This window comes from Myotis myotis, unplaced genomic scaffold, assembly GCF_014108235.1.
Source record: "Myotis myotis isolate mMyoMyo1 unplaced genomic scaffold, mMyoMyo1.p scaffold_m19_p_3, whole genome shotgun sequence".
Lineage (NCBI taxonomy): Eukaryota > Metazoa > Chordata > Mammalia > Chiroptera > Vespertilionidae > Myotis > Myotis myotis.
Genome location: NW_023416335.1, coordinates 885910 through 911257, shown reverse-complemented (window position 1 = coordinate 911257; position 25348 = coordinate 885910). Strand labels below are relative to the sequence as shown.

Genomic DNA, 25348 nt, shown 5'->3' with positions numbered 1-25348 from the left:
AGGAGCTCCCTGCCATAAAGAGGTGAGACCGAGGCTTGTTTGTTGGTGCTGGCGTGGATAGAAAAGAAAGAATGACAAGAAATATAAATGAAAAAAAGAAAAGAAGAATGGATGAACCTGATGATTCCTTTCAATAGCATTGGCAGAGAGAGCAAATGTTACCTTAGGGAACTGACTGTCTCCCAAAATTCGATTTAGCATATCTAAAGAAAAATATGTCAGTCACAAGGATTCGTTGATACACAGGCAGATCTGTGGTTTCCAGCCACCCCAGAGAGGTGGGGCCTTAGCTGCTTAGCCACCTCCTCTCTGGTGTGAAACATCAGGGTAAATCAACTAGAATCTGAATTCTGTTCTTGCATTTGATTTATTTCCTGTATCCCCTTTGCCCCACCTTTTCAACGCCAAGCCACCTCTGATTATCACTTGACTCTCCCTCCAGACGTGTCCACAGAAAGAGAATGTGCTGGTTTGGCCCAGCACTGCATTGGTCCATCCGACACTAACGGTCCTTGTAAATTCAGGCACTTGAGTCTTGATGTCGGTCCATAGGGTTTGTGCTCTGTGAGCTGTAAGCGCACCCCTGAGATGTGAATTTGCTCCAGCTTTGCTGCCAGATCAGGTTTCCAAGTCTGTGAAGCCATGGGCACATCCAAGACTGTGGAAAGCTCATCAAGGCACTGTCTCTGTGAGGCTGCTTGAAAGACAGTCTCGTGACTCCCAACCTCTTCGGCCCTCTTTTCACCGCTGAGACTTTCCGTAGAATACAGGAGAGATGGAGCATCATCTCATGCGATATTCGTGTTTGTAATTTGATAAATTTGGATTTAGGGTTGCCATTAAGCGTGCGGTTTTTTTTCTTGAGCTGTCTATTGTTGACACTTAGAAATGGGCTACTGTGCAAGCCTCCCACCACAAGTCAAAGTACATGTCATTTAGAGAATAGTGTGAACTGGGTGGGAAAGCAACTAGAATTTTATATAATGCCATGTCATTTTTTCTCCATCAGTAACGTCCATCCCAGGTCTGAAAGCTATGCCAGGAATTTAACTTTGCAGCAGATTCCGGCAACGGCACACAGTGGTATTTGTCACGCCTGCTTCTAAGGAACACCGTCAGGTGGTTTTCGGTGCTGCTGTGTTGATTAGATATGAGGTTAGTTATGTTAGGAACATTTCCCAGAACCTCAGCGGTGAGCAATTTCAAGAGGCAAATCTGTAGGATGGCTTCTTTCCTGGTGTTCATTATAGAAAGGCATTAAAGATGTGAGAGCGCGGGGCACATGTTCTACACTTAGGCGGAGCACTGCCTAAAATAACCTGGATCAATAGAACTGCTCTTCTATGATAAAAGCATAACATTATAATCGAAAGTGCCAACGAAATGTTTTTAAAGAGATTTTCATTTTACCCAAGCTCTACTAATGTCTGGGTATGCCAGGCCACTTTTGGGGAGGAAACTATTTTTATCACATGAGTGGAAAATGGAATCTGGGAACAAAGGTTGTCACTTTAATGTGTTAATATCTTTCTTCTTCCTCCATGTTTGGAGAATCCCATGAATTTGTGAAATTAAGGAACTTGGCATAGTTGATGATAGCTTAGGAGGGATCAGTTTTCCTGGGAATAACCTTCTCATGCCTTTTGTTCTTCTCTTTCTTCCTTTGGTCATTCAATTATTTGCTCATTTACTACAGCGTTTTCTTGTGTATCTTTTATGTCAAAGGCACTGTGCTGGGCATTAAGAATAAAATATGCAAACACACCACTGTCCCTTTCCTATAGGAGTGTATAGGCTAGTGGGAGAGACAGACAGATAACAAAGTCATTTAAAAGCATCATAAGTGCTATTTTGCATGGTTAAGGAAGGGGCCGTGGGAGCACAGAGGAGAGAGTACAGATAAGAATGCTTCTGCCTGGGATGTGGCTCTTAAATAAAGGCTGTACCGACAGCAAGCATGCTCTCTCCCATAAGCATGCATGGTCTTTAGTCATAATGCTTCCCAGTTCCCCACTTTCACTCCTGTGTACTTTCCACCTCTCAACCTACTGGTACTATTATTTCTAACTCACATTTCCTGCCTAAATCTTTACCAAAAGCCTCAGAGATTTGTTGTTAAAAGAATTTATTTTGGGGAAAGAACAGGTATGCTCATTGCTTACCCACTAAGCTTTTGGAAAATTAAAAGCATTTCGGTGATATTTTTCAGAATGAATTTTGTATATATTGATAGATGCCATTGTTATACTCAACTCTGAAATTTTTATATAATAAGGACAGTTAAAGAATGAAAACTTGCCCTAACCGGTTTGGCTCAGTGGATAGAGCGTCAGCCTGCAGACTCAAGGGTCCCAGGTTTGATTACGGTCAAGGGCATGTACCTTGGTTGCGGGCACATCCCCAGTAGGGGGTGTGTAGGAGGCAGCTGATCAATATTTCTCTCTCATCAATGTTTCTAACTCTTTATCCCTCTCCCTTCCTCTCTGTAAAAATTCAATAAAATATTTTTTTTTTAAAAAAGAATGAAAACTAGGTCTCTATTTTCTGCTTTCCAATATACTATCTCTTTTGAAATGGTAAATTATTAAAGTAAGCGATTTTTTCTTATTAATTGACTTAACTGACAGTTTTATATTTAATTCAATTCAATAAATACTTGGATACCTACTCTATTCCTGGCACAATATTATGTGACACATGTTTGTAGTTGGATGCGTATGAATCTGTACATATGTGGCTGTGCATATATATATTTACTTTTTACTACATAAGAATTGCTTTTTGAGAAAAAGATGACTTAGGTGAGTGGAGCCAAACCTTGTACATGTCAAACACCCAAACAGCAAGCAAATAGAAATTTGTAAGGTGCTAGGTAAGCAGTTTAGTTCTGCAATGAATGTTACCTAACGAAGTCCATTGAGAGTATCAGGAACTTCATGGAGAAGGTAGAACTTACAGTTAAACTTCTAAGACAGATCATATCTAGTTGCAAAGTAAAGATGAAACCAAGCTGAATATAAAGAAAAAGAGGACGTTTAGGACGCGGAACTAAACAAGCCTGGTTCATCTGCGATGAAGAATGAAGATAACCCTTAGATAAGGACTCATGGTTGGGTGGTTGGTGTCAATGTGAAAATAAGCACACATCTTCTCAGAGTGCACATCCAAACGTAATAGTTCTAGTGAGAGCTTTCTAATGCCTTTCCTGGATTTCACCTACAAAAACGAGCCATTAGCTAATGATGGAAATGCTTACCACCAGAAGCATCTTACAGAATCCTTGATGTAACTTTGCAAACCACGTCTTGGAGAAGATAGAATGCCTACGTGACACTGACCCCACAGTGCACCTACTCAGAGGGGCTCCATGGCAGGTCCGTGGGTTCCTGCAACAGTCTTAGTACATTATACTCATTTCCTTATCTGGAGGAGGGAGGAAAGCTTAGCTCCGGTGACAGACAATCCGTGTCCTTGAAAGCGGTGAAGCATTTGGAATGCCTCTTCCTCCGAAACCACCTCAGAAAGTTTTGGAAGGAAGAAAGGGAAGAGGAAAGGGAGAGGGAGGGAGGGAGGGAGAGAGGGAGGAAAGAAGGAAGGAAGGAAGGAAGGAAGGAAGGAAGGAAGGAAGGAAGGAAGGAAGGAAGGAAGGAAGGAAGGAAGGAAGGGAGACTTGCTAAGGGCTATGTGAACAACTTTTGGCCTTTCTTCTTTACCAGCCGCACAAAGAACAAATCCTCCATTCTTTCCAGCCTTCTCTCAGCAATGCTACAAAGCAGACCATTGGCTTTTAGACTGAAAATGCCCAAAGAATGCCAGGCCCCAGCGGGGGAGGCTGAGGGAGGCTCACACATCCTCAGCACTTCCGGGGGCCTGTGATTAAACAGGTGCACGCTGCGAAGTTGAGGTTGAGGGTGAACATATTAGAGGGATCTTTTTTCTCAGCCTCATAATTCCCCAGTGGTTACTGTGAGACAGGGTTTTAAAACTCTGCCCTCTGAGTGGATTCAGGAGTGTTCTAGAAGAGCGTCAGGGCCCAAGAGGCTGGGGTGCTGTGAGGGGAGGTTTCCCATGTGCCTCCTTCCCCTCTCTAACAGAACACTTCGGCTTTGATGGATCTTCAGAAGTTGGGCTTTAGAAGGAAGTTTTCTCTGAAGAAAAGGATAAAATGAGGATTTAAACAAAACTGTCCCAGTTTATGCCAAAGATAATGTAAGTTACATGCATCTCTCCAGAACCTGACCCCCCTGTGAAATGAGTCACCGCTGAATATCCTTTCAACACTCTTTCCGGAGGGTTAGGGATACAAGTGAGAGGGCCGGACGCTTCTTTCTGCCCCGGGGCAGCTATGTCCATGTCTCCACTGCCTCCTGAGGAGGACAGAAACGCCGGGACGCAGGCCCTCTTCCCAGGGGCCTTGTGGTCTCACCGCGGGCAGACTACAAACAAGCTGAAAGGTGAAACCCAAACGCCACCCACCCGTGGTCTTAAATAGAAGCACTGGCTCCTCCGAGTCGCCAAGTGTGCAGCTTGATTTAGATGAGGACGGAGACCCAGACAATGCAGTGGAGGCCAGTGGGTGGAGAACCTGCCCTTGGCCATCAGGACCTGCCCGGTTCCCTGCTAAGGGACTGAGTCAGGTAGGCAGCTGCCACAGGCTCATGGAAGCTGTGCTTCCTCCGGAAAGCACCACCCCCCCTCCCCCAGGAGAGCAGGGTGATGGTGAGCAGTCCGGATGCCTCTGAGCACGCACTCCTCACAGCAACAAGCGCATTTGACGAGCCAGGAGATGTTCCGCGAGTTCTGTTTCCCGACTCTACCCCATTCACGGGGGAGATGATGAGTCCTGCCGCCCATCCGGTAGAGTAGCAAGTGATTTTTAGAATGAAATGACCCACCCAACAAATTTCAGAAATCGGGAGCTTTGTGTCTTATTTCCCGCCTGAGCCACAGCCCAGAACGGAGAATTAGGAAAAGGAAAAAGGCCAGTTCCCTTAGAGTTCAAGTGCCCAGAATCGCAGACCCCCTGAGTCTGAGAAAGAAGGACCTGGAGAACCAGGGGGCTCATGAAAATGCGAGGGAGCGTTTTTCCCTGTCGTCATGATGAAATAGCCCATCTAGTGGAATCCAGGGTAGGAGGTAGGTTTTGTGGCTCCTTGTCATTACTCCTCAAATCCACAGAACAAGAGTGGTTTGGGGTAGAGAGGCTACGTCCTGTGCAATGAATGTTAAAGCAATACTTGCATATCTAATTGGGGTGATATGACAAGAATGTGAAAGCGAAATCTGTTTGAATAAGCTCAATACTTAGGGTCTCCTGGAAGCAATGCTAATATTTGTGTTGAAGAATTGTTATTTATGCAAGTTCATTCGATTTGCATAAATGTGCATAAATGACTGAGATGTTTAAAATTATTTAGAGCTAGATTTTTAAAAGTACATACAAACGGCCACAAACCTGGTTCTATAGCTTTCGAATGATTATTTTGATTATTGAAAAAAGAAGCTTTGGGGAAGATAAAGAATTTAGTTAGAAGGGAAAAAATGATGTTTGTAATTAATCTGAGGCTCACAAGGCAAACGTGATTCTTGCCAAATACTTGGATCCTGAATTGTAAGCCGACTACAGGGAAAAACAGCTGTTACTCGGAGAAGGAAATAATTTACTAAGCAAGTCACTCGGTCCCGGAAATCGCCACTAATGGCAAAGAGGAGAAACAATGCCTTGGATATTGAAGAACGCAGCAATAATGAAAGACCTCAAATCAGCGGGAAACAGGCTTTTAAAATCACCTTCTAGACAACCTAGTGGTTTAGCCACCCGACATCTTTCTATTATGGTTCTAGACTTTCTAGCCGTGTCTGTGGTCTTAGGAAAGCTGTTTAAGGTCTGTAGCCCTCAGTGGCTTCATCTGTAACATGGGGATGGTGGATGGATGTTATTTCAGAGGGTCATTGTGAAGTTTATATGCGATATAATTTATGACCTAAACCATTTGCCCCTGTGTCTGGCAGGTAACTAACACTCCATACATGTTATATTGTCCTTTAAACATGTTCAAAACCAGGGCAAGAATGCCACCATGTAGTAACAGGGAAGCATCAATAAGAAAGGATAGTGAACGTATAACTAATCGTGTTCCTGAACAGTTGCCAAAGCACAGGCTGACAGTGGGCCTCAGCTGCTCAGCAGGCAGGCGTCCTGCCCCAGCTGGTGTTAGCTCTTTAGGGAGATGTTTGCGGGCGTGCGTGGCTGCTTTTACGTTTATGTCGACTTAAGGATGAACTGAAGCTCAGAAAGGCGAGTAAGTTGTCAGCGTGTTCAGTCAGTCACCGGAAGAAGTAGAGCTTTAACCACCAGCCCCGGCTCCCCAGTCTCTCTCCTCAAGCCCACGCCTGTCCCTCTCCCCGGGGTGGGGACCTTTGGCCTGCCAAGGGCCGTTGGAGATTGATGTCACCACTCGCTTCACTAACTCACTGAATATAAATGGATGCTGCTATGAGAACACCTCCTAGGTTCCTTGAAGTTCGAGTCCCACCTGCAGTTGCCTCGGCAGGGCCAGACCCAATGCTTCGCAGGCCTCCTAGGAGCTGTGAGCCGGACGCTCCCCACCCCTGCGTCTGTCACACCCGGGGAGCCAGGCGATGGCACAACGGGGCCTCCGTGCTCAGCAGGTTCCCGTGCTGTCCACACGCTCTGTCTACTGGCCCTTTCCACGCAGAATTTTAACTATTTAAAAAGGGTTTAAAAGACCAACACCTTCCAAAAGCTCAAGCAAAAATAAGCAGTGGGTTCTGGGCCTTTAAGACACAAGCTGTTCTTGCCAGGCAAATATGTTCTCTGCCAGGCTTCACACACAAGGCAAGCAGGGATTCTGGGCCCCCTGTGGATGGAGCAGCAGCCAGCAGAGCCACGCTGCCTGCCCCGGGAGCTGCTCTAAAGTGACTTGCAGAAGCCTCCCCCATGGTCCTACTCTTTCTAAGAAACTCTTCTTGCCAGAACTTCTTTGGACAGAAACGTATTTCTGGGCAAACCTGGTCAGGTACCTGGTGGCGGCTCTCCTCTGGGATACCTGGGTTTTCTGGAAGGGCGTCATGAGAGCCCTGTGAGGGCCCTTAGTGAACTTCCCGTCTCGCTTAGGTGGGGCATAGAGGCTTCACCCACAGCAGGCAACGCCCCAGGTTACCTCCTGCCAAACCACTTTCCTGCCCTCCCCTCCCCTCCCCTCCCTCCCCTCCCCTCCCCTCCCCTCCCCTCCCCTCCCCTCCCCTCCCCTCCCCTCCCCTCTCCTCTCCTCCCCTCATCAGTGGCAGCTGAAAAGGGAAGACAGAAAAAAACGAACAAACAAAAAACCTGTGATGACAACACTAACAGTGAAGAGCTAAGTTTAGGGATTTGGCGTTTTTCCCTTGATTTTCTCTGCTCCTTTCTGCCAGCTGGTCGCTCCAGGAAGCAAGGAAAACACAGCTTTTCCCTGGACGTATCTCACAGAAAGCTCCTTTCCTCACGTGGAGAGAGAAACATAATCTTTTTGAATAAGCAGGTTTATATCCGGAAATAAGGACGCAGAGTTATTTCATAGCATCGTCGGACAACCTGGGACGCTATCGCTGGTTTACACCCTCTGGGACCCTGGGCTCGGGCCTGCAGGGCCTCCCCAGGAGCTGGCAGGAGCACTGCCCCTCCCCCCGCCACTCAAGGACGCTCTGAAGGTGGCCAAGCGTCTGTTCAGAAAGCGATAAGTCACAGGTAATGTCTTTGTCTTCTCTCTTCAGTCCGAGACCATTAAACTGCACAGGCCATTGAACTGCATATATTACGCCGGGAGCAAAGTGATGACTCAGGCAGTGGGGACATTAGGGCTGGTTCCTGTAAGTGTGAGAGGAGCCTCTTCATCCGCTGCTCATGAGGAGGCGTCAGTCTCCACCTCAAGTCAGAGAGGAGTGTCACCCCTGACAGCCAGGCAGGAACAGGCTGAGGGACAAAGAACTGTCTCCAAGGGGAATGCCAGGCCAGCCGGAGTGCTCAGCAGTTGAGCATGGACCTATGAGCCTGGAGGTCACGGTTCCATTCCCGGTCAGGGCACGTGCCCAGGCTGCAGGCTCGATCCCCAGTGTGGGCCTGCAAGAGGCAGCCAGCCGATCAGTGATTGTTTCTCATCATTGATGTTTCTCTCTCTCTCTTCCTCTCTGAAATCAATAAAAACATTTTTTTTTAAAAAAGGGGGGGGCGGAGAATGCCATGTGGAGCCCTCACAAACTGGGGAGTGGCATTTCTGAGCAACATGGTGGCCTACGGTGACCCCGAATTTTCAGAAGGTAGCTCCATCTAGCCTCGTCTTCAATAGAAGTTATGGCCCAACCAGTGTGGCTCAATGGTTTAGTGTCGACCCGTGAAATAGGAGAACACGGTTCCATTCCTGGTCAGGGCACATGCCCGGGTTGTGGGCTTGATCTCCAGTAGGAGGCATGCAGAAGACAGCCAATCAATGATTCTCTGTCATCCTGGATGTTTCTATCTCTTGCTTCCCCTGCCTCTCTGAAATCAATAAAATAAACAAAACAAAACAAACCTTCCATGAGCTCAGGGTTAGTGGTGCTAGAACCTCCCGCGAGCTCACGTTTGTGGTGAAGAAAGCCTCTGTGGCCAGAGCCAGGGGGAGGAGGAGGACCATGTGTAAGTTGCTACACTGGGTCCCTGTCCGAGGTGCATGTCGGGTTTTCTCTGGCAGCCGTCATGCTCAGAGGCGAGGACACAGGGGCTCATGTCACTCCCTGTATGGATCTGTGGCCCTCTTAACATTGCAAGCTGGCAGGTGGTAGAAATGGAACAATTGTGTGAAGAAAGTGAGTAAAAAATAACAAAAGGACAAGAAAAGTGTGCTTTTTATGAGAATAGTGAACACCAGCCCCAAACAATCCATTCGCTGTTGTAAACAGATACAGCCATTAACTCATCATCCTTACGGACGCCTTGCGATGGAGGTGTGGCCGGTCCCTGGCCCCCTGGTCTTGCCTTCGTTCCTCAGGCCACAGGCCTAGCGCTGAGTGCCCGGGCGCTGAGTGCCAGTGTCGTGCATGGAAAGAGCGTGGGCAGGAAGTAGACCACTTGGGCCGGGCCTGCTTTGCTGGTCAGGTTCTGGTGACTGTGAGGACATCCCCTGCCCTCTCTCCACATCAGGGCCCATATCTGCAAAACAAAGGCGCGAGGCCGGGCCAGCGGGCTTTGCGTCTCTCTGCCCTTTTCTTATGACCTGGAGGCCGTTGCCTGTGAAGACCGAGGCCATGCCCGGCTGACGCATGGCAAGGCAGCTCTCAGCTCCAGGGTCTTTGAAGCCATTTGTTTCTGGGTTTTTTGAATATATTTTTATTGATTCAGAGAGGAAGGGAGAGGGAGAGAGAGAGACATGGATGATGAGAGAAAGTAATTGATCGGCTGCCTCCTGCACTCCCCTCCCGCCCCCCACTGGGGACCAAGCCTGCAACCCGGCATGTGCCCTGACTGGGAATCGAATGTGACCTCCTGGTTTATAGGTCGACGCTCAACCACTGAGCCACACCGGCCAGGCTGAAGCCATTTGTAAGTCCCTAAAGTAGATGGTCGCTAAGTCCCCTTTTAGCCCCGGGACACGAGGATTTCTCGTGTTACTTTGACTATTGGTGAATCACTTCTGTGCCAGAGAAGCTGTTACACAGAGAACCCAAGATCCTTTTGTGAATGTGTCACACCCACCTCGCCTCCCTAAGTGCAGAGCATGGCGGTTACTCAGCCCAGCTGCTCGGAACAGCTGGCGTGAGTCACCAGGACACATCAGGGCAGCTATTCCGGAACAGCCCCGTGGTCCCCGGACAGATGCTCCTCATTCCCTTCAAGGGTCGCAGCGGTCCCTGGGCACATCGCCCGCCATTCTGCTCTCCTGGCCACTGGGGCCTGTCACCCGAAATCTCCTCCTCTCCACTGTGACTCAGGAGGTGCACACAGCTCTTCTCAGTTAGAGCTGAGGGCAGGGAGCAGATCTTCGGCTGATTTGGGAGGTCGTAGCAGGGGATGGGGGGCTCCCAAACACCACCGCTTGGGATAAAGGATAGCAGGTAAGAGGAGCCATGAGCTTTGCTTGCTGTTAACACCCTCCTCGATTTTAGTCTTTAGGGCTGGCCTCTCTGTGTTAATTAGCATTTTCTTCACCACGAACTAAACTACATCGGGGAGAAATGGAGAGAACTCACATACAGGCTTTAGGAAGAGGCTGTGAAGCAGAAACCTGCTAACCACCATCCTAGTTGAGAAGTAGCCAACATTCTTGGAACCAGAAGTTTCCCAGGTGACCTTACCCAGCCCTAGCGCCCATGCCCCGTGCCCAACGACAGGGCGCTTCGCTGGTATAGCCATCATTGTCTTGCCTTTCTTTTTGGTTTTCACTCCTATGAAAACCAAGTGGGTAAGGTTTGCCTTGGCCTATTTTAACATTTTGTGGGAATTAAATCAGTTTCTTCACATTCTTTCATGACTTTCTCTGTTCCCTGGACACCATGATGGAGAGATTTTTCTATATGCATCGGGGTTCCTTCATTTGCAATGCTGTGAACTCTGCTCCCATCTGGGGCAATTCCGAATGGCGTTGCTATAAAGAGTGAGGAGAGATGACCTTGCAAGGCTGGCGGCGTGGTGGGACCAGGCCACACAGCACCCGTGTCGTTGCTTTTGAGATAGCACCACACGGGTTTCTATCACAGTCGTGTCTATGGAGAGACAGAAGTGTATGGGAATTCCTGGCACTGCCCGTTGTTGCTAATATTCGGTATTGTCCGTGTTCTTCAGTGTAGCCAATCCGGTGGGCACCTAAGTGTATCTCATGGTTTAAATTTCACTTCCCTGACTAATAATACCATTTTCCCATGTTTATTGGGCATTTGTATTTCCCCTTCCGTGATGTGCCTGCCAAATATTTTGCCATCTATTCTTTTGAGTGATTTTCCATTGGTCTTTAGAAGTTATTTATATATGCTAACAATTAGATAAACAATGAATAAAACTTAAGAGAACCAATGACAATGATCTTTTGTGGCTATTTTACTTTGTATGGCTTTTTCTTTTGGTGAACAGAAGTTCTTAATTTAAAAATGGTCACATTTAGAAAACTTTTCCATTTTGGTTAATACTGTACAATTTACCTTACAAATCCTGCTGTACTCCAAGATAATAAAAGTATTTTCCTGTATTCTCTTCTTAGAGCTTTCCTTCCGAATTACCCACTCAGAGCTGAGTTTTTGAGTGGTGTGAGTCCGTTTTTACTAGTGGGCAGCCAGTCTTCTCACACCACTTGTCGGAAAGTCACCCCTACATTCCGTAGCCACGGCAGCGCCCTCTGCACCAGCAGGGGCTTGGTGTGGGGTCTGTTTATGAGCATCCTTACAGTTCCACAGCTCTCACCTTTCCTGGTTTTTGCAGCTTTAGAATATGTGTTGGTGCCTGGGAGAGCAAGCCCCCCCCCAATTTGTTCTGCTTTCTCAATAGTTTGCGTCATTTCTATCTTGGTAATTTAAAATTTCACGTATCAATTTTAGAAGCAGCTTCTTTGGTCCATAAAGCGCCTGTTCGGTTTTTGTTGAAATTCATTGAGCCTGTTACGTAATCACTTATTTGAGGAAGACTTTCCATCTTTGTGATACTTTGGCCTTCCCATTTATGTTATGTTTCCCATTTGCACATGTTTTCTTTAATGTCTATGATTATCCCAAGGGGGAGACTTACATGTTTTTTTTAAAATTTATTCCTAAGTACTGAATTGTCTTATGCTACTGTACATAGTATCTTGTTAAATGTTTTTCAGTTTCCACCTGTATGTTATAGGCATAGAGAAATACAATTAATTTTCGCATATTAGTCGTATACCAAGCAACCTTGTTAAACTCATTAATTCTAATAAGAATCTGTAGGTTCCGTGGGGTGATTTTAGGTAGAAAATCCTACTACTTGTGAGTATGACAGTTGTGTTTATTCCTTTATAATTGCTATACTATTTTTTATTTCTTCTTCCTTTATTTTATGGATTAAAATTTTTGGCACAATTTTAAATAGAGTGCTGCTCCTGAATGACTTTTTTTTTTCTTTCAGAGGGAAAGCTTTGAACATTTTGCCTTTAAGTATAATGTTTTCTGAAGGTTTTGTTCATTTTTGTAGATAACCTTCAGCATTTTCAAGGAAGTTCCTTATTATTTCTGTCCCTTTACCTGAAATTTTTTCTGTTCTGTTATTAACGACTCTGGCACCTTTACCTGTACACACACCTGGGCATTGCAGTCACCCAAGAAGAGCTTGCTTCTGCAGATGCTTCTTTCTCAGCATCCCTTGTGGCATCAGTGATGCGGTTCAGGGTGAGCCTTCCTGTCTGGGAGACGGTCCCCGGTGCGCTCACGCACTGCCCAGCCTGCGTTCTCTGCTCACATCTGGTTCTGCGACACTGATCCAGGCTTTGTGACCTATCAGCGTCTCGTCCGCAGCTCTTGGCCACGTGGCCTGCACATTTCCGACAGATGGTTTGCAGAGGCGTTCTTTTTTAAGATGAGCTTTTCCCCAACGTTTTTAAAGCTTATCTCAGAAAAATCTGATTTAACAGCATCGTTCTTCCTCCCTCCCTATTATATCCTGGTCCATCATTTGTCTTCATAGGGTCTGCAAAAGGCTTAACCTTTACTAATTTTATACCGAGAACAATCTGGGGAGACTTTGTGTGTGTTTGATTAAGTGTACATGGTTCACAGAATGTGTCTCACTGTTCCTGGTGGTGAGCGGGGGGGGGGGGGGGGGGGGGGGGGGGGACTGGCCAGGCCACCTGGACACTCCTGAGAGCCCAGGGTTGGAGGACAAAGTGTCGGGAGGGCAGTGGCTGGGGCGAGGCTTGGGCCACCTTAGCTGAGGTGGCGGGTCACAGGTTGTAGTGTTGTGCCCAGAATTCAAAGTTCCCAAGACTCCCAGGGAGCCAGTCAGTCCGATGCAAAAGCAAAGAGTCATTTATTTCAAACCTAGGTTTGGCTCCCCTGCCACACTCACCAATGCAACGGTAAGCTCCAGTGGCCGAGAGAGAGAGAGACCTGATGGGACAGGGGGTTTTAAAGGGGGGTGGAGTGAGGGCAGGAGAGGGGACTGTGGGCCCCGCTGATTGGCCAGGCGCAAGTCGGTCATAGTGATGGCGTGCACTTCCCTTGATTATTATTGGTTAGTCCAGAGAAATCCTGGGTGTGGCTAGTAGCGGCTTCTTCCCGTGAGGAAGCACATGGTACCGTCCCAAAATGGAGGACCCAAGGCAAGATGGAGGGCGCACATGGCTCTGTCCCAAGATGGAGGACCCAAGGCAAGATGGAGAGCGCAGTCCTTGCCCGGCTCCTGCTGCTGCCTCTCGAACTCGCCACAAGGCAGGATGGCCCTCCCGCACAGCCCCTGCAGCTGGCCTGCGGGCAGACTGGGACTCCAGCGCGTCTGGGCGGCACAGGCCCAGCAAACGGGGTGCGGCCGCTGGAGTGGCCCAGCTCTGGAGGAGCGGCATCCGCTCGGAGCAGGCCCGGCCATGGGGCCGGTGCACTGCAGCATGGCGGCCTCCCCGAGCTAGGGCACGCGCCCCACTGGGCCCGGTCCGGGGGGCAGCGGGCGGGTGGCAGCCCACGCCGGGCTCCCGCCGTGGGCCGGGGAGCCAATGCCCCCCCCCATGGGGCCCAGCGGCTGGCCCACGCAGGCCCCGGCCCCCCCGACCGGGCCCCAAGGGCCGCATGGACCCCCGGCCCCAGCACGGGCAAGCGGGGAGCCGACCACGGGGGAAGGGAGGGAAGAGCCAGGCGGTGAGGCCTTCCGCTCCCATGACCTCCCCCGCGGTCGGTCGCCGCCCGGCCCCACCCCTCGGCCCGCCGCCGGCCACCACGCAGCCGGTCCGGACACTCGGACCCGCTCCGGGGAGGCCGGCGGCCGCGGAGGGATCCCAGAGCCCAGTGGCCAGACTCCTCCTCCCGCACCGCCCGGAGAGGCGGGCGGCGCGCCTTTCAGTAGGATAAAAATGATATTTATCAAGGAGATGCAATGAGTTTGTGCTTGGCGCACAAGGCCCGTGTCAGTCCCAACTTATACTGGAGAGATTCTACTTACAAAGACAAGATTATAGCACCAATCCTATTTTAGCTCTCCTTAATGTCAAATCTGCATAAAAGTTTAGGCACAGACAGTGTTTAAAAACTAAATATGATGTATAACTTTCAGAGAAGAGGGAAAGTGGAATTTAAAAATTAATCAAATCTCACTCATGAATATAGATACAAACATCTTAAATAAAATATCAGCAAGCCAAATCTAGCAAGAGGAGTTAGCTTTCTAAGAAATCTGTTCTCATAAAGTCTCCTATCTTAGATAACATCCTGGCCCATACATTGAGCAGAACGATAATGTCCTGTTGGGAGACACGATCTGGCTTTGGCAGAAGCACATGATCAAACTTGTGAAAGTTACTGTGGGGATCATTGTGAAGCAACTCCCAGACATATCACTTAATCAATAAAGAGAAAAGGGACTGGATGATGGCCAGAACGGATGTCGGGAGAACAGTTAGTAACTGTTACACAGGAGCTTGGTCCAGACCTCTGACTCAACGTTGTTGCTGGTATTGGACGTTAATGAACATGGACAGAAGAGAAATTTGGGAGGAAAAATGGGCATGATGAAGCCATGGCTTGGATTATGCCCACTTTCACACCAACATTGGAAAGCCCAGAGGCAATGACCATTAAATTTATCAGCATTTGCAGTGCAAGACATGGGCATTATTGCTCATCTAATGACTGCCGTCAGTTCTGTGTCTGTTAAACCGGCATTTACCTAGCAATAAACAGCGAGTATTCAGCTTGGGTTGAATTTGATTCAACTCAGCAAAACTCACTTGGGAACTGTCCAAATCTTCTTCCTTCATCCCCCCTGACACAATCTTCCAGAACCAGGGATGTTGATAAGAATAAAGAATATTCCAGAGACTTTGTGCTTTCAATTAATTTGAAATTTGTGGCTTCTTCCCTTTATTTTATTTTTCATTTCTAATGTTTTAAGTATTTTCTAAACTCTGACTTTTACCTGAAAATGGCTGGTCCATTACATATTATATATCAACTAGCATTTCTTTCTTTGCAACCAGTAGACTCACATGAGCTAGGGTTGACGTATCATCTGAGTCTGTAACTCTTCTAGTCTGTTTTTTGTTGCTTCATCCTCATGGACTGTTTTTGTTGGCTCATCTGTTGTGTTTTGGTTACAAAGCAGTGAAGTTACAGGCTACCGGGAGCTGTTTTACATACACCAGTGATGGCAAACCTTTTGAGCTCGGCGTATTAGCATTTTGAAAAACCCTAACTTAACCCGTGTCACATATAGAAAATTTTTGGTATTTGCAATCATAGTAAAACAAAGATTTATATTTTTGATATTTATTTTATATACTTAAATTCCATTTAACACAGAAAAATCAACCAAAAAAATGAGTTCACGTGTCGCCTCTGACACGCGTGTCGTAGGTTCGCCATCACTGACATACACCATCGTCACTGAGCCGCTGATGGACCATGCAAAGGTGTGATGTTTACGGGTAACTGAAGTCCTTGAAAGTTGTAAGTTTTTAGTTTGCTTTTGAATTTAACTACTATACAGAGAGACAAGGTTTGCTAAAGTTAGCATGAATGGCACATTTCTATTTACAATATACACGAGCAAGAATAATGCCCTAAACACTAGCGTTAATTGAGCACTGTGCACCACGCATTGTTCTTATTTGTTTAGTAATTCATTTCATTCTCACAGACACCCTATGACAGGGGTCCTCAACCTTTTTAAACAGGGGCCAGTTCACTGTCCCTCAGACCGTTGGAGGGCCGGACTATAGTTTAAAAAAAACTATGAACAAATTCCTATGCACACTGCACATATCGTATTTTAAAGTAAAAAAACAAAACAGGAACAAATACAACATTTGTATTTACATGTGGCCCGTGGGCCATAGTTTGAGGACCCCTGCCCTATGAGGTACGGTTGTTATCCCATTTTCCAGATAAGGAAATCGAGGCACCAAGAAATTAGGTGACTTTCCCAAAGTAACAAGTTTAGCAATTGGCTGACGTAGAATACGGACCCAGCTCTGGCGGTTTGTGGCCGAGTTGAGGTTCCTAATTTGCACCCTTATTTCGCAAGGAGTGGCTTTCCTGGAATTTGTTAAGTCAAAGGCAGATAAATTGCTAAGTCAAGTAAAATTGATATTTATTTATTTATTTATTTATTTATTTATTTTTGTTTTTGTTTGTTTTTGTTTTTTTGGACAAAATTGATTTTTAAAAGTCACATCCATGAGAGTTTAAAATATTTTATTTCTATTGTGTCTAAAAATAAAACTAGGATTTTTAAAATGCACTATAGAAGTTCTTCTATATAAACGTTTATCAGGAGTCTGGAGAGATGTCTAGTCCTGTTTTCAAAAACAGAATCGATGTCTTTGGGTAGATCTTCCTGGTTTGTTTTTCTTTCACAATGGCACCTTTCACTTTGGTGCCTTTCGTTAATTTCACACCATACACGCCAGCTTAGCGATTTCAAAGATACCACGGTAAGAAGAACGGCGGCAGCCCGGACAGTTTTGCCTACTTTTCCGCAGACGTTTTGGGCTTCACAGAAGTCTTGGTCACGGAAACGCACTGTCTCCGGCAAGGTTGTGTCCTCTCTCCTGAGGACCACGGCTCACTGCTTCCCATTTGCGCAGTGAAAGTGCGTGTACATCAGATATTTAGTGGCCTTTTCAGTAGTTATGGGGCCATCGCTGTAACCCCACGATGGGAATTTCTGAGTTCGTCATGACCGGAAGAACCTTTGATTCCCAGATGTACAAAGGTTACTTAGACAGCGATTGAGGTCCATGCGATTCTAAAATGCCTCCCTGGAGTCTCAGGTTCAAGTGGGCAGCAATTCTCTTTTCATTTTTGTGCCCCCAGGACGTGTCACTTGGCACCTGATGAGTACTGAATGAATGAATGAATGCTATCCCACCACCTTATTCTTTCATTACACAATGAGAGATGAGTATACCTTAGGAGTTGGAATTTATGCTAGTGTCTAGTGACTTAAGCATTTGGGTACTTTGAATTAAAATCGTATTTTATTATTTTCTTTCTACATATAGGGATTAGTATTTGTGTCTCTTAAAAAAACCATTTCAGTCATTTGGTATAGTTTAAAATATTCCAAATTCAAGGACATCGTTTCTTTTATAACATCATAGAACAGTGGTTCTCAACCTTCTGGCCCTTTAAATACAGTTCCTCATTTGTGACCCAACCATAAAATTATTTCCGTTGCTACTTCATCACTGTAATGCTGCTACTGTTAGGAATCGTCATGTAAATATCTGATATGCAGGATGGTCTTAGGCGACCCCTGTGAAAGGGTCGTTCGACCGCCAGGTTGAGAACCGCTGTCATAGAAGCCATTTTAAAAATGTTGAGAGGATGTTAGCCCTCGATGTTAACACACATTTGAGTGGGGGTAGAAATCACCTGTGAGCTCCAGCTAAGGAGAATTACTCCTCATTGCGAAGTTTCCTGGACATTGGGGTCAGGTACATTTCCCTCAATAGGAGCCCCTCACCTTTTGGTTCTGTATCTACAATAAAAGTACAAGCTAATAAAATGTCCTTCACCACGGCGTTTAGGCCCTGATGTTAGATGTGCGGTTTTCTAATGATCCCAAGTTTGTTTTCTCTAGTGATGTTTCAGACCCCTGTGGCCTCTCCTAACCACGCAGCTCCCACTCAGAGGGGAGTTCCCAGGGACCACACAATGTCACTGTCGGTTTCCTAGCAACCGTTGTATAAGCCATGAATGCCCTTGAAACAAAGGGTAACTGTGAGAAAACAATTGCTCCATTTCCCCAGGACCTCATCTGCCTCAGTCCCCATCACTAAGCTAACAGATCTAGGCACTCATGTTTCAATAACATAGAATCAAAGATAAAATGGTACAAAAATGGGGCTCAGAAGTGATTCTTGAGAGTTACACAGACGCGTGGCTTCCTAAGGAAACTCGCAGCAACGCTGACCGAAGTGCTGAATAATGGCCAGTTCCAGATGGGACTCAGCAACGGCGGGAGTATAGCGCCCACAGGTAGCAAAACATCTCTGTGATGATTCCAGGGGAAGTTTATCTTGTTCTTTGTGAGCTCTTGGTAATGGAGAAACACTGAACATTCCTTTTTTCAGGGCTGGGTAGTTTATATTTTTTTAAAAGACGTTTTATAAAATAGATAGACACAGACTTTTGCTCCAAGATAAAGGATTTGAGGGTGATATCCATTTAGGTATACTTACAGAAAGCAGTGTATGGACGGAGCTGCTCTTTGGGAAAGAAAAATGTCCACCCTGTATTAGCTGGTCTATTGGAATTATGGTTTTTGAGCAATGATCATGTTGTAGTTTGATGACAAAGAGTCCTCGTCTTTTAGAATGCATACTGAACTGTTTATGGAAGGCAGCTATGCTCACCACTATACCGCCAACACCAACACGAACTGTTTATGGACAAAACTATATAATGAGATTTGCTTCAAAATAATCCTAGGAGCGGGGATGGGAGAGAAGGGGGTGGGTTGCCGATGAAGCCAGACTCCCTGTGAGTTGATAACTGTTAAGCTGGGTGGTGGGTAGTTCTATGTTGGGAATATTCCAGAGTTTATAAATGGTAGAGATTGCCACCCCAGATCCAAGCAGGGGTCTGTTTATCTTAATATTTTGCTGACAGTGGAGGAACTTCATGATCTAAGTCCCCAAATTCAGAAACACACCTTCAAGAATCTGTGTCTGTGGATCACTCACTCATGAGTTTAGCTAAATGCCACCCACTTGTTTAAATAACATAGAATCAAAGGTACAAAAATGGGGCAATTTTCCTTTTGGAAGCATGAACTCCTGACGTGTGTGATTGGTTGTGTAAACTAAAAAAAAAACTTTACATTTTATATCTGTGTCCCAAATATGCCTGTTAAAACTGTGGATAGCGATTGGCCCAACATTCTGGTTTTTCAGGATTTCTTGGAAAAGTCTATTCACTCAGCGCAATTGCATGATTCTGTAGATTTGCATCACAATCCCGCGTTGGTTCCCGCTTTCCCTTGTGAAGTATCTAAAGGCATCAGGATTTGCTTCCCGCAGAGGAGCCTTCATCTCTCTGAGGATTTCCACTGCTTTTCTCTGACTGTCTTACCGTTCCTTTCTCTCTACGGAGTGGTAGCCAGACAAGCACAGGTCCCCGAGTCCTCAGACACTTCCGGGTTGGTTAAAATGGGAATAGGACGGCTCAGGGGAACGGAATCACCCTATTCCATTTACCATAGCCTCCCTCAGGCTTTGCACTGTCACGTTAGCCTCCGAGGGTAGAAATAGCATGCCACCTCCCATCTGTGGAATATCTCCTGCTGCTTCTCTGACATATCATTCCCAGGCCTTTATCACCTATGGAATATAATGTTCATTCGTTCCCCTGGTGTTTCCTCTAATCCTGGTTGGCTTTTAAACTTCTTCCTGCTCATAAGGCCCGTCAGTCTCCTGCGGTTGGTCCAGTCCACTCTTGTGCTTACATTGAGGAAGTGGCCAGGCTCTCTGAGGTCCCCTGGGGCATCCTTCCTTACCCCATCACAACACGAAATGATTCCTTCCACCGCATTCGCTCCCCTGTGGATTCTTTTAGGAAATCACACAGGGGAGGGAGCATGCTCAGTTGACTCAATCTCTTGTTCCTTGTTGTTGTTGTTTTCTAGTAAATTGTCTGTGATGGCATTTTCCTTCCGTGCCATGGAGTCACTTTTAAAACTGACTTATGCTTTGGATGCATGTAAACATTCTGAGAGAATTAGCTCCCTAGTCCACCTGATTATTTAGGTGAATTGTTATGTGTGCTCCACTGGCCAGCACAGCACAGGGCTCAGTAAACTAAATCTGGGGACTTCTCCCAGAATGCAATGCACATCTATACCCATGGACTACAGGACTACAGGAAGCCCTCTGGAGGTATTCTTGGGAATTCCCCATTCAAAGGAGGGGAGCTCCCAGGGACCACACTCCTTAAACTAACATTTTTTGTGCAAAATCACAGGTGCATGTCCTCAGTCCCTGCAACCCCAGTGCACAGCACTGTGGAGGAGGCAGGCATATTAATGGATCATTATACACAGGCATCCAAAATTGGTTTAATAACAAAATTGTCCCCATTTTTATAATCAATCCTCCTATAGTTTTACCCACAAAAATTAGTGTTGACTTCACCTTTATCACCCATTGCCCCACCTCCTCCTCTCTGAGGGGAATAGAGTCGATAATATTGTGATAGGTTTGCATGGTGACGGGTGATTCCTAGAATTAGTGTAAGGTATAGAAATGTTGAATCACTATATTGTACATTGGAAAGTTACATAACACTGTATAAGAACTCAAAGAATTTTAAATAAAAATATTAGTACTTACTGTGACTGTGTGGCTAGTGGAGATCTTCAGTCTCGCTTATGGACTCCATGGTGGGACAAGGAGCGGTGGGCATGACAACAGGCACATGTGCATGTGCTGGACTGAGCAGGCCCTGTGCCGACCACCCTTCAGCCCTCCCCACCTTCCCCTGGGGTCCTGTGCCCCATGCAGACAGCCTGGGCTGAGCTGGTTCCATTGGGAAGTTTGGCCTCCTTTGTGGTAACATTACATGCATAAAGCTCGTATGCCACCTCGCCCTTTGTGTGTGAGCCATAGGATCTGAAAACCAAAGAATGGTACAGGCCGAAAGAGGGCTCCTCATTTTATTTATGTATTTATTGTTATTTATTTATTTATTTGTTTATTTATTTATTTATTTATTTTAAACTGTGATTTCTTTATTGAGAGAAGGAATGATTACAGACATGCACCACATAAAGTTTTGTCAGTGATGGACTGCTTATACAATGCTTGTCTCATTCTATCTAATAAAGAGGGAATATGCAAATTGACCATCACACCCTCACAAGATGGCAGCACCCACTATGGAGCGCTTGCCTCTGGAGTCCCTCAGCCCTGCCGGGGGCCTCGGGTCCTCCTGAACACCCCACTGACTGAGGCACAGGCAAGCCTCAGATGGCGGCTGCCCAGCCGCCCAGGGCTGGCTGAGGCTTGCGCTGCCAGCAGTGGCAGCAGCAGGGCTGTGATGGGGGCGTCGCCTTCCCCTGATTGCTGGGTCGCCTACCACCCCTGGGGGCTCCCGGACTGTGAGAGGGGGCAGGCCGGGCTGAGGGACCCCTCACTCCAGTGCATGAATTTTCATGCACCAGGCCTCTAGTCTTACTAATAAAAGCCTAGGTGGTCCTCACGCCATCATGTCGTGATGCCCTCACACCATCACAAGATGGCTGTGCGTGCCGTGGAGGCGGGACCCCTGACTCCAGCCTACCTTTTTAGGGCAATCCATTGAGGAGCCCTGGATGGGTAGGCGGGGCCTACCTCTTTGGGGCCACCGATCGCAGGGCTCCCACATTGTGAGAGGGCACAGGCCAGCCTGGGGGACCACCGCCCCCCTGAGTGCATGAATTTCGTGCACCGGGCCTCTAGTAAGATTATAGTGGAGCTGAAAAATTACTGTTGCTTCAGGAAGTCTAGCCATGGGCATATTATCATCTGGATGGACCACAATTTCTGGGCTCCTCATTTTATAGGAAAGGAAACTGAGCTGAGACTAAGATACTGGCCCCTCCTGGGTCACAGAGTTTGGAGGATTAGAACATATTCAAAATCATTTGGAACTTAATTCAAGATAAGGAAAGGCTATTCTTGGTATTCATTAGGGATAACTTGGAGGTAAATATTGGCGATCCGCTATGGCAGGAAGTGCATGGGAAATAATTTTACTCACAAAATGTTCTTTTCTCCTGCTTGTTCTCTGAAGAATACCCCAGTGATATTTCCCCCCCGTATATGCCCACAGAAGGTAGAGTCTAACAAACAGTGATTAAAAAATTAAAGGTGGGTCACAGGATCCGTGGCCATTTTTCCCCCGGGCAGGTTTCGGCTGTGAGTGCTGTGTACAGGATCACCAGCTCAGTTAATCCTCGCAGCCCCGTCACGCCCCACTCGGCCACGGACAGGGTCAAGCTCCCGTGCCAGCCAAGCACGCCAGCCACATGTTTGGTTTGTCCTCCCCTCTCCCCAGCTGCTCTCCCTCTGCCTTTTAGGGTGGAAAATCTCAGCCGCACTTAAACTGCCTGCTGACGTCTTTTGGTCTAGAAGTGACCTCCAGAAAAAAACACAAGCATGAGCTGTGCCTATAAAAAAAAACATAAAAAAAAAAAAAGTGACTGTGATCTTGTAGGGCAGCCAATTCTAAACTTAGATCCTCACCAGGTGAAGCGGGAGCCAGCGGCCAGCTGACCCGGATCACAGACACTTTATTCCCGAGGAGGAAGGAGAAAGGGGCTGTGTGCTGAGGGCCTCTGAGCTTTCTGGCTGCGAAGTGCTGTCTGGAGCTGCATCCACCGGCCACTTTACGCCGCACTGATGTGTACATAATTCATGTTTGAAAGACAGCTCTCGCTTCTATTCAGTTTCTGACCAGGAAAGGCACATGGACACGTTTTTACTTGCTGTATCACAGAAATAGTTAAATACTTCCGGCTGCAGCTTTAAAAATAGAAAATGGTCCTGCAGGTCTGGCCCTTCCCCCACCCCGCACCTCCCAGCCGTTCTGCACAGAGTTCAATGTCAGGCCCTTCTCCAGTGACACGCAGGGCCTGTGACAGTCTCAGGGAAGGAAACAGGAGCCAGCATCCGCCGCGGGTATTGCTCGCGGCTGGGGCACCTGCTCCTATGCCGCCTGGTTGTGGCGGACACGCGCCCAGCACGCGATGCCTGGAGATGCTGCTGGAAAAAGGGGCCGCCTTCAGCAGAGCCCCCCGAAAAGAAGGCTGGAGAGGGGAGAAGAAGGTGCCTCCAAACGACACGCTAGCTGGGGCCTTCTGACCAGTCAAGGTTAGTGGCAGCCACGACGGTCTGTTGGCTCCTGAAATAAACTCTGTGGAGCTATGTTTGCAAAATTAACTTCCCCTGGGGTTGCCTTCCAGGGGCAGATGCTGAGATGCAAGGCTCAGTGCTGCGGGCGCACCCGGCCCCAGCTAGTGTGGGAAACGCACCTGCACTTACAGCCCCTGGGCTGCTCGCCTTTCTGTTTCGGCAGGTGTTTCTAGGTGGCGTGGAGACAAGGAAAGGTGCTGTTAAACAGGAAAGGACCATTTACAAGCAATTCAATATGGAAATTTTGAATCATTTAAATTGGATTGGAGACCGGCAGGCCTGGCTCAGTGGTTGAGCATCGACCTATGAATCAGGAGGTCAGGGCACATGCCGAGGTTGCGGGCTCCATCCCCAGTGGGGAGCGTGCAGGAGGCAGCCGATCCATGATTCTCTCATCATTGATGTTCCTCTCTCTCCATTCCTCTCTGAAATCAATAAAAATATTTATTTTTAAATAAATAAATAATAAATTGGACCAGAACGTACTAAGGCAGTGGTTGGCAAACTGCGGCTCGCAAGCCACATGCGGCTCTTTGGCCCCTTGAGTGTGGCACTTCCACAAAATACCACGTGCGGGCGCGCACGTACAGTGCGATTGAAACTTTGTGGCCCATGTGCAGAAGTCGGTATTTTGTGGAAGAGCCACACTTAAGGGGCCAAAGAGCCGCATGTGGCTTGTGAGCTGCAGTTTGCCGACCACTGTACTAGGGTGATGTGGCAAGAACACGAATAGAAGTTTTTAAAGTGCTCTGACATAAACTTATTAGTTTTCACAATAGAAAAACATGAACAGTATCCGGGAGAATGGGCACAGTACCAAAGAGGAGCTAGGTGAGGAAAGTGACGTTGGAAAGGCCAACCTAAGTATTCATTCTAGTAGGATACCAGTGTGGTCGATGGTAGACTTAAAGGTTGGAATTGAAGATTCAGAAGTAAAAATGACACCCTACTTACTCCAAAACTGTAAGAGCTATATTTAGTGTGTAATGGTTGGAGTCTGAAAACTATTTATAAATTATTATAAAACTAGAGGCCTGGTGCATGGAATTTGTGCACGGGGGGTTGGGGAAGGGTCTCTCAGCCAGGCCTGCGCCCTCTTGCGGTCTGGGACCCCTCAGGGAATAGCCAGCAGTCAGACATCCCTCTCACAGTCCAGGGCTCTCGCAGTCTGGGACCCCTCGCTCCTTACCAGCCACCTGCAGCAGATGTGGGAGAGGCTCCCACCACTGCCGCTGCACTCGCCAGCCGTGAGCCTGGCTCTGGCTGAGCAGTGCTCCCCCTGTGGGAGCACATTAACCACAAGGAGGCAGCTCCTGCATTGAGCATCTGTCCCCTGGTGGTCAGTGTGCATCATAGCGACTGGTCATTCTGCTGGTTGTTCCATCGTTCAGTTGATTGGCACGTTAGGGTTTTATTATATAGGATTTTAAAATATATGAGCATGTTTTTAACTAGAATATTCTCATTTCTTTAAAAGACCAAGGAAGCAACTTGATTCTTTTTCCTCACCCCAAATTACATGTCCTTTTAATTCCTTTTTAAAAATATATGTTTTCATTGATTTTAGAGAGAGAAGAAGGGAGGGAGAAAGAGAAACCCATCTGAGAGAGAAACATCAATCAATTGCCTCCCATATGTGCCCTGACTGGGGACCAGACCCACAACCTGCACATGTGCCTTGTCTGGGAAGCGAACCAGTGACCTTTTGGTGCACCAGGAGATGTTCAACCAACTGAGCCACACCAGCCAGGGCCCTTAAGTTACTTTTTAGTCATGCAATTATCAGTAAAGATTACTAGAAAGAACAAATTAGCTTAGATAGAAGGTGGTTAACTACAAAGAAGACAATTTAACAATTCAGCAGGTGTTCATTGAGGTCTTACTGTGTCCTGGGCACTGTGCTGGGTTCTGGGAAACAGTATGAATAGTCTCGAGGTCCTTAAGCCAAGAAGGAAGTTGGGCAATCAGTTTGTGTAGAATAAAAAGCTTCCTGTCCCTCCTGAAATGAAGATCAATCACCTAAATATGCACATGACCACAGGTCTGAGCAACGTAACAGAGTTGGATGAGGTGATAAAAAAATTAAAATAACAGCACATTAATTCACCTAGAGAAGACTCACATATCTTCAAGGAAGATAGATTCCAGAGGAAGTTGGAAATAAACTATAACATTATATGAAAAATCTAATTTTGTGTAAAGAAAATATAGGTTTACACGATCTTCTTTGATATGGCTTAAATATAGTGAAATTATTGTAAAAATGT

General features: G+C 46.9%; 1 protein-coding gene across 2 annotated transcripts in view; it reads left to right on the top strand.

The window, feature by feature from the left end:
• Positions 1-25348, top strand: part of ASB5 (ankyrin repeat and SOCS box containing 5) — a 49321-nt gene that overhangs the window by 4207 nt on the left and 19766 nt on the right. Inside the window, exon 1 of one of the 2 annotated variants that reach the window (XM_036300621.1) lies at positions 22826-23039. The exons of the other annotated variant lie outside the window; for it this stretch is intronic. Coding sequence (XP_036156514.1) covers positions 22916-23039 — 124 coding nt within the window. The 5' untranslated portion in view covers positions 22826-22915. Of the gene's footprint in view, positions 1-22825; positions 23040-25348 lie in introns of those variants that run through there. 2 annotated transcript variants of the gene reach the window in all.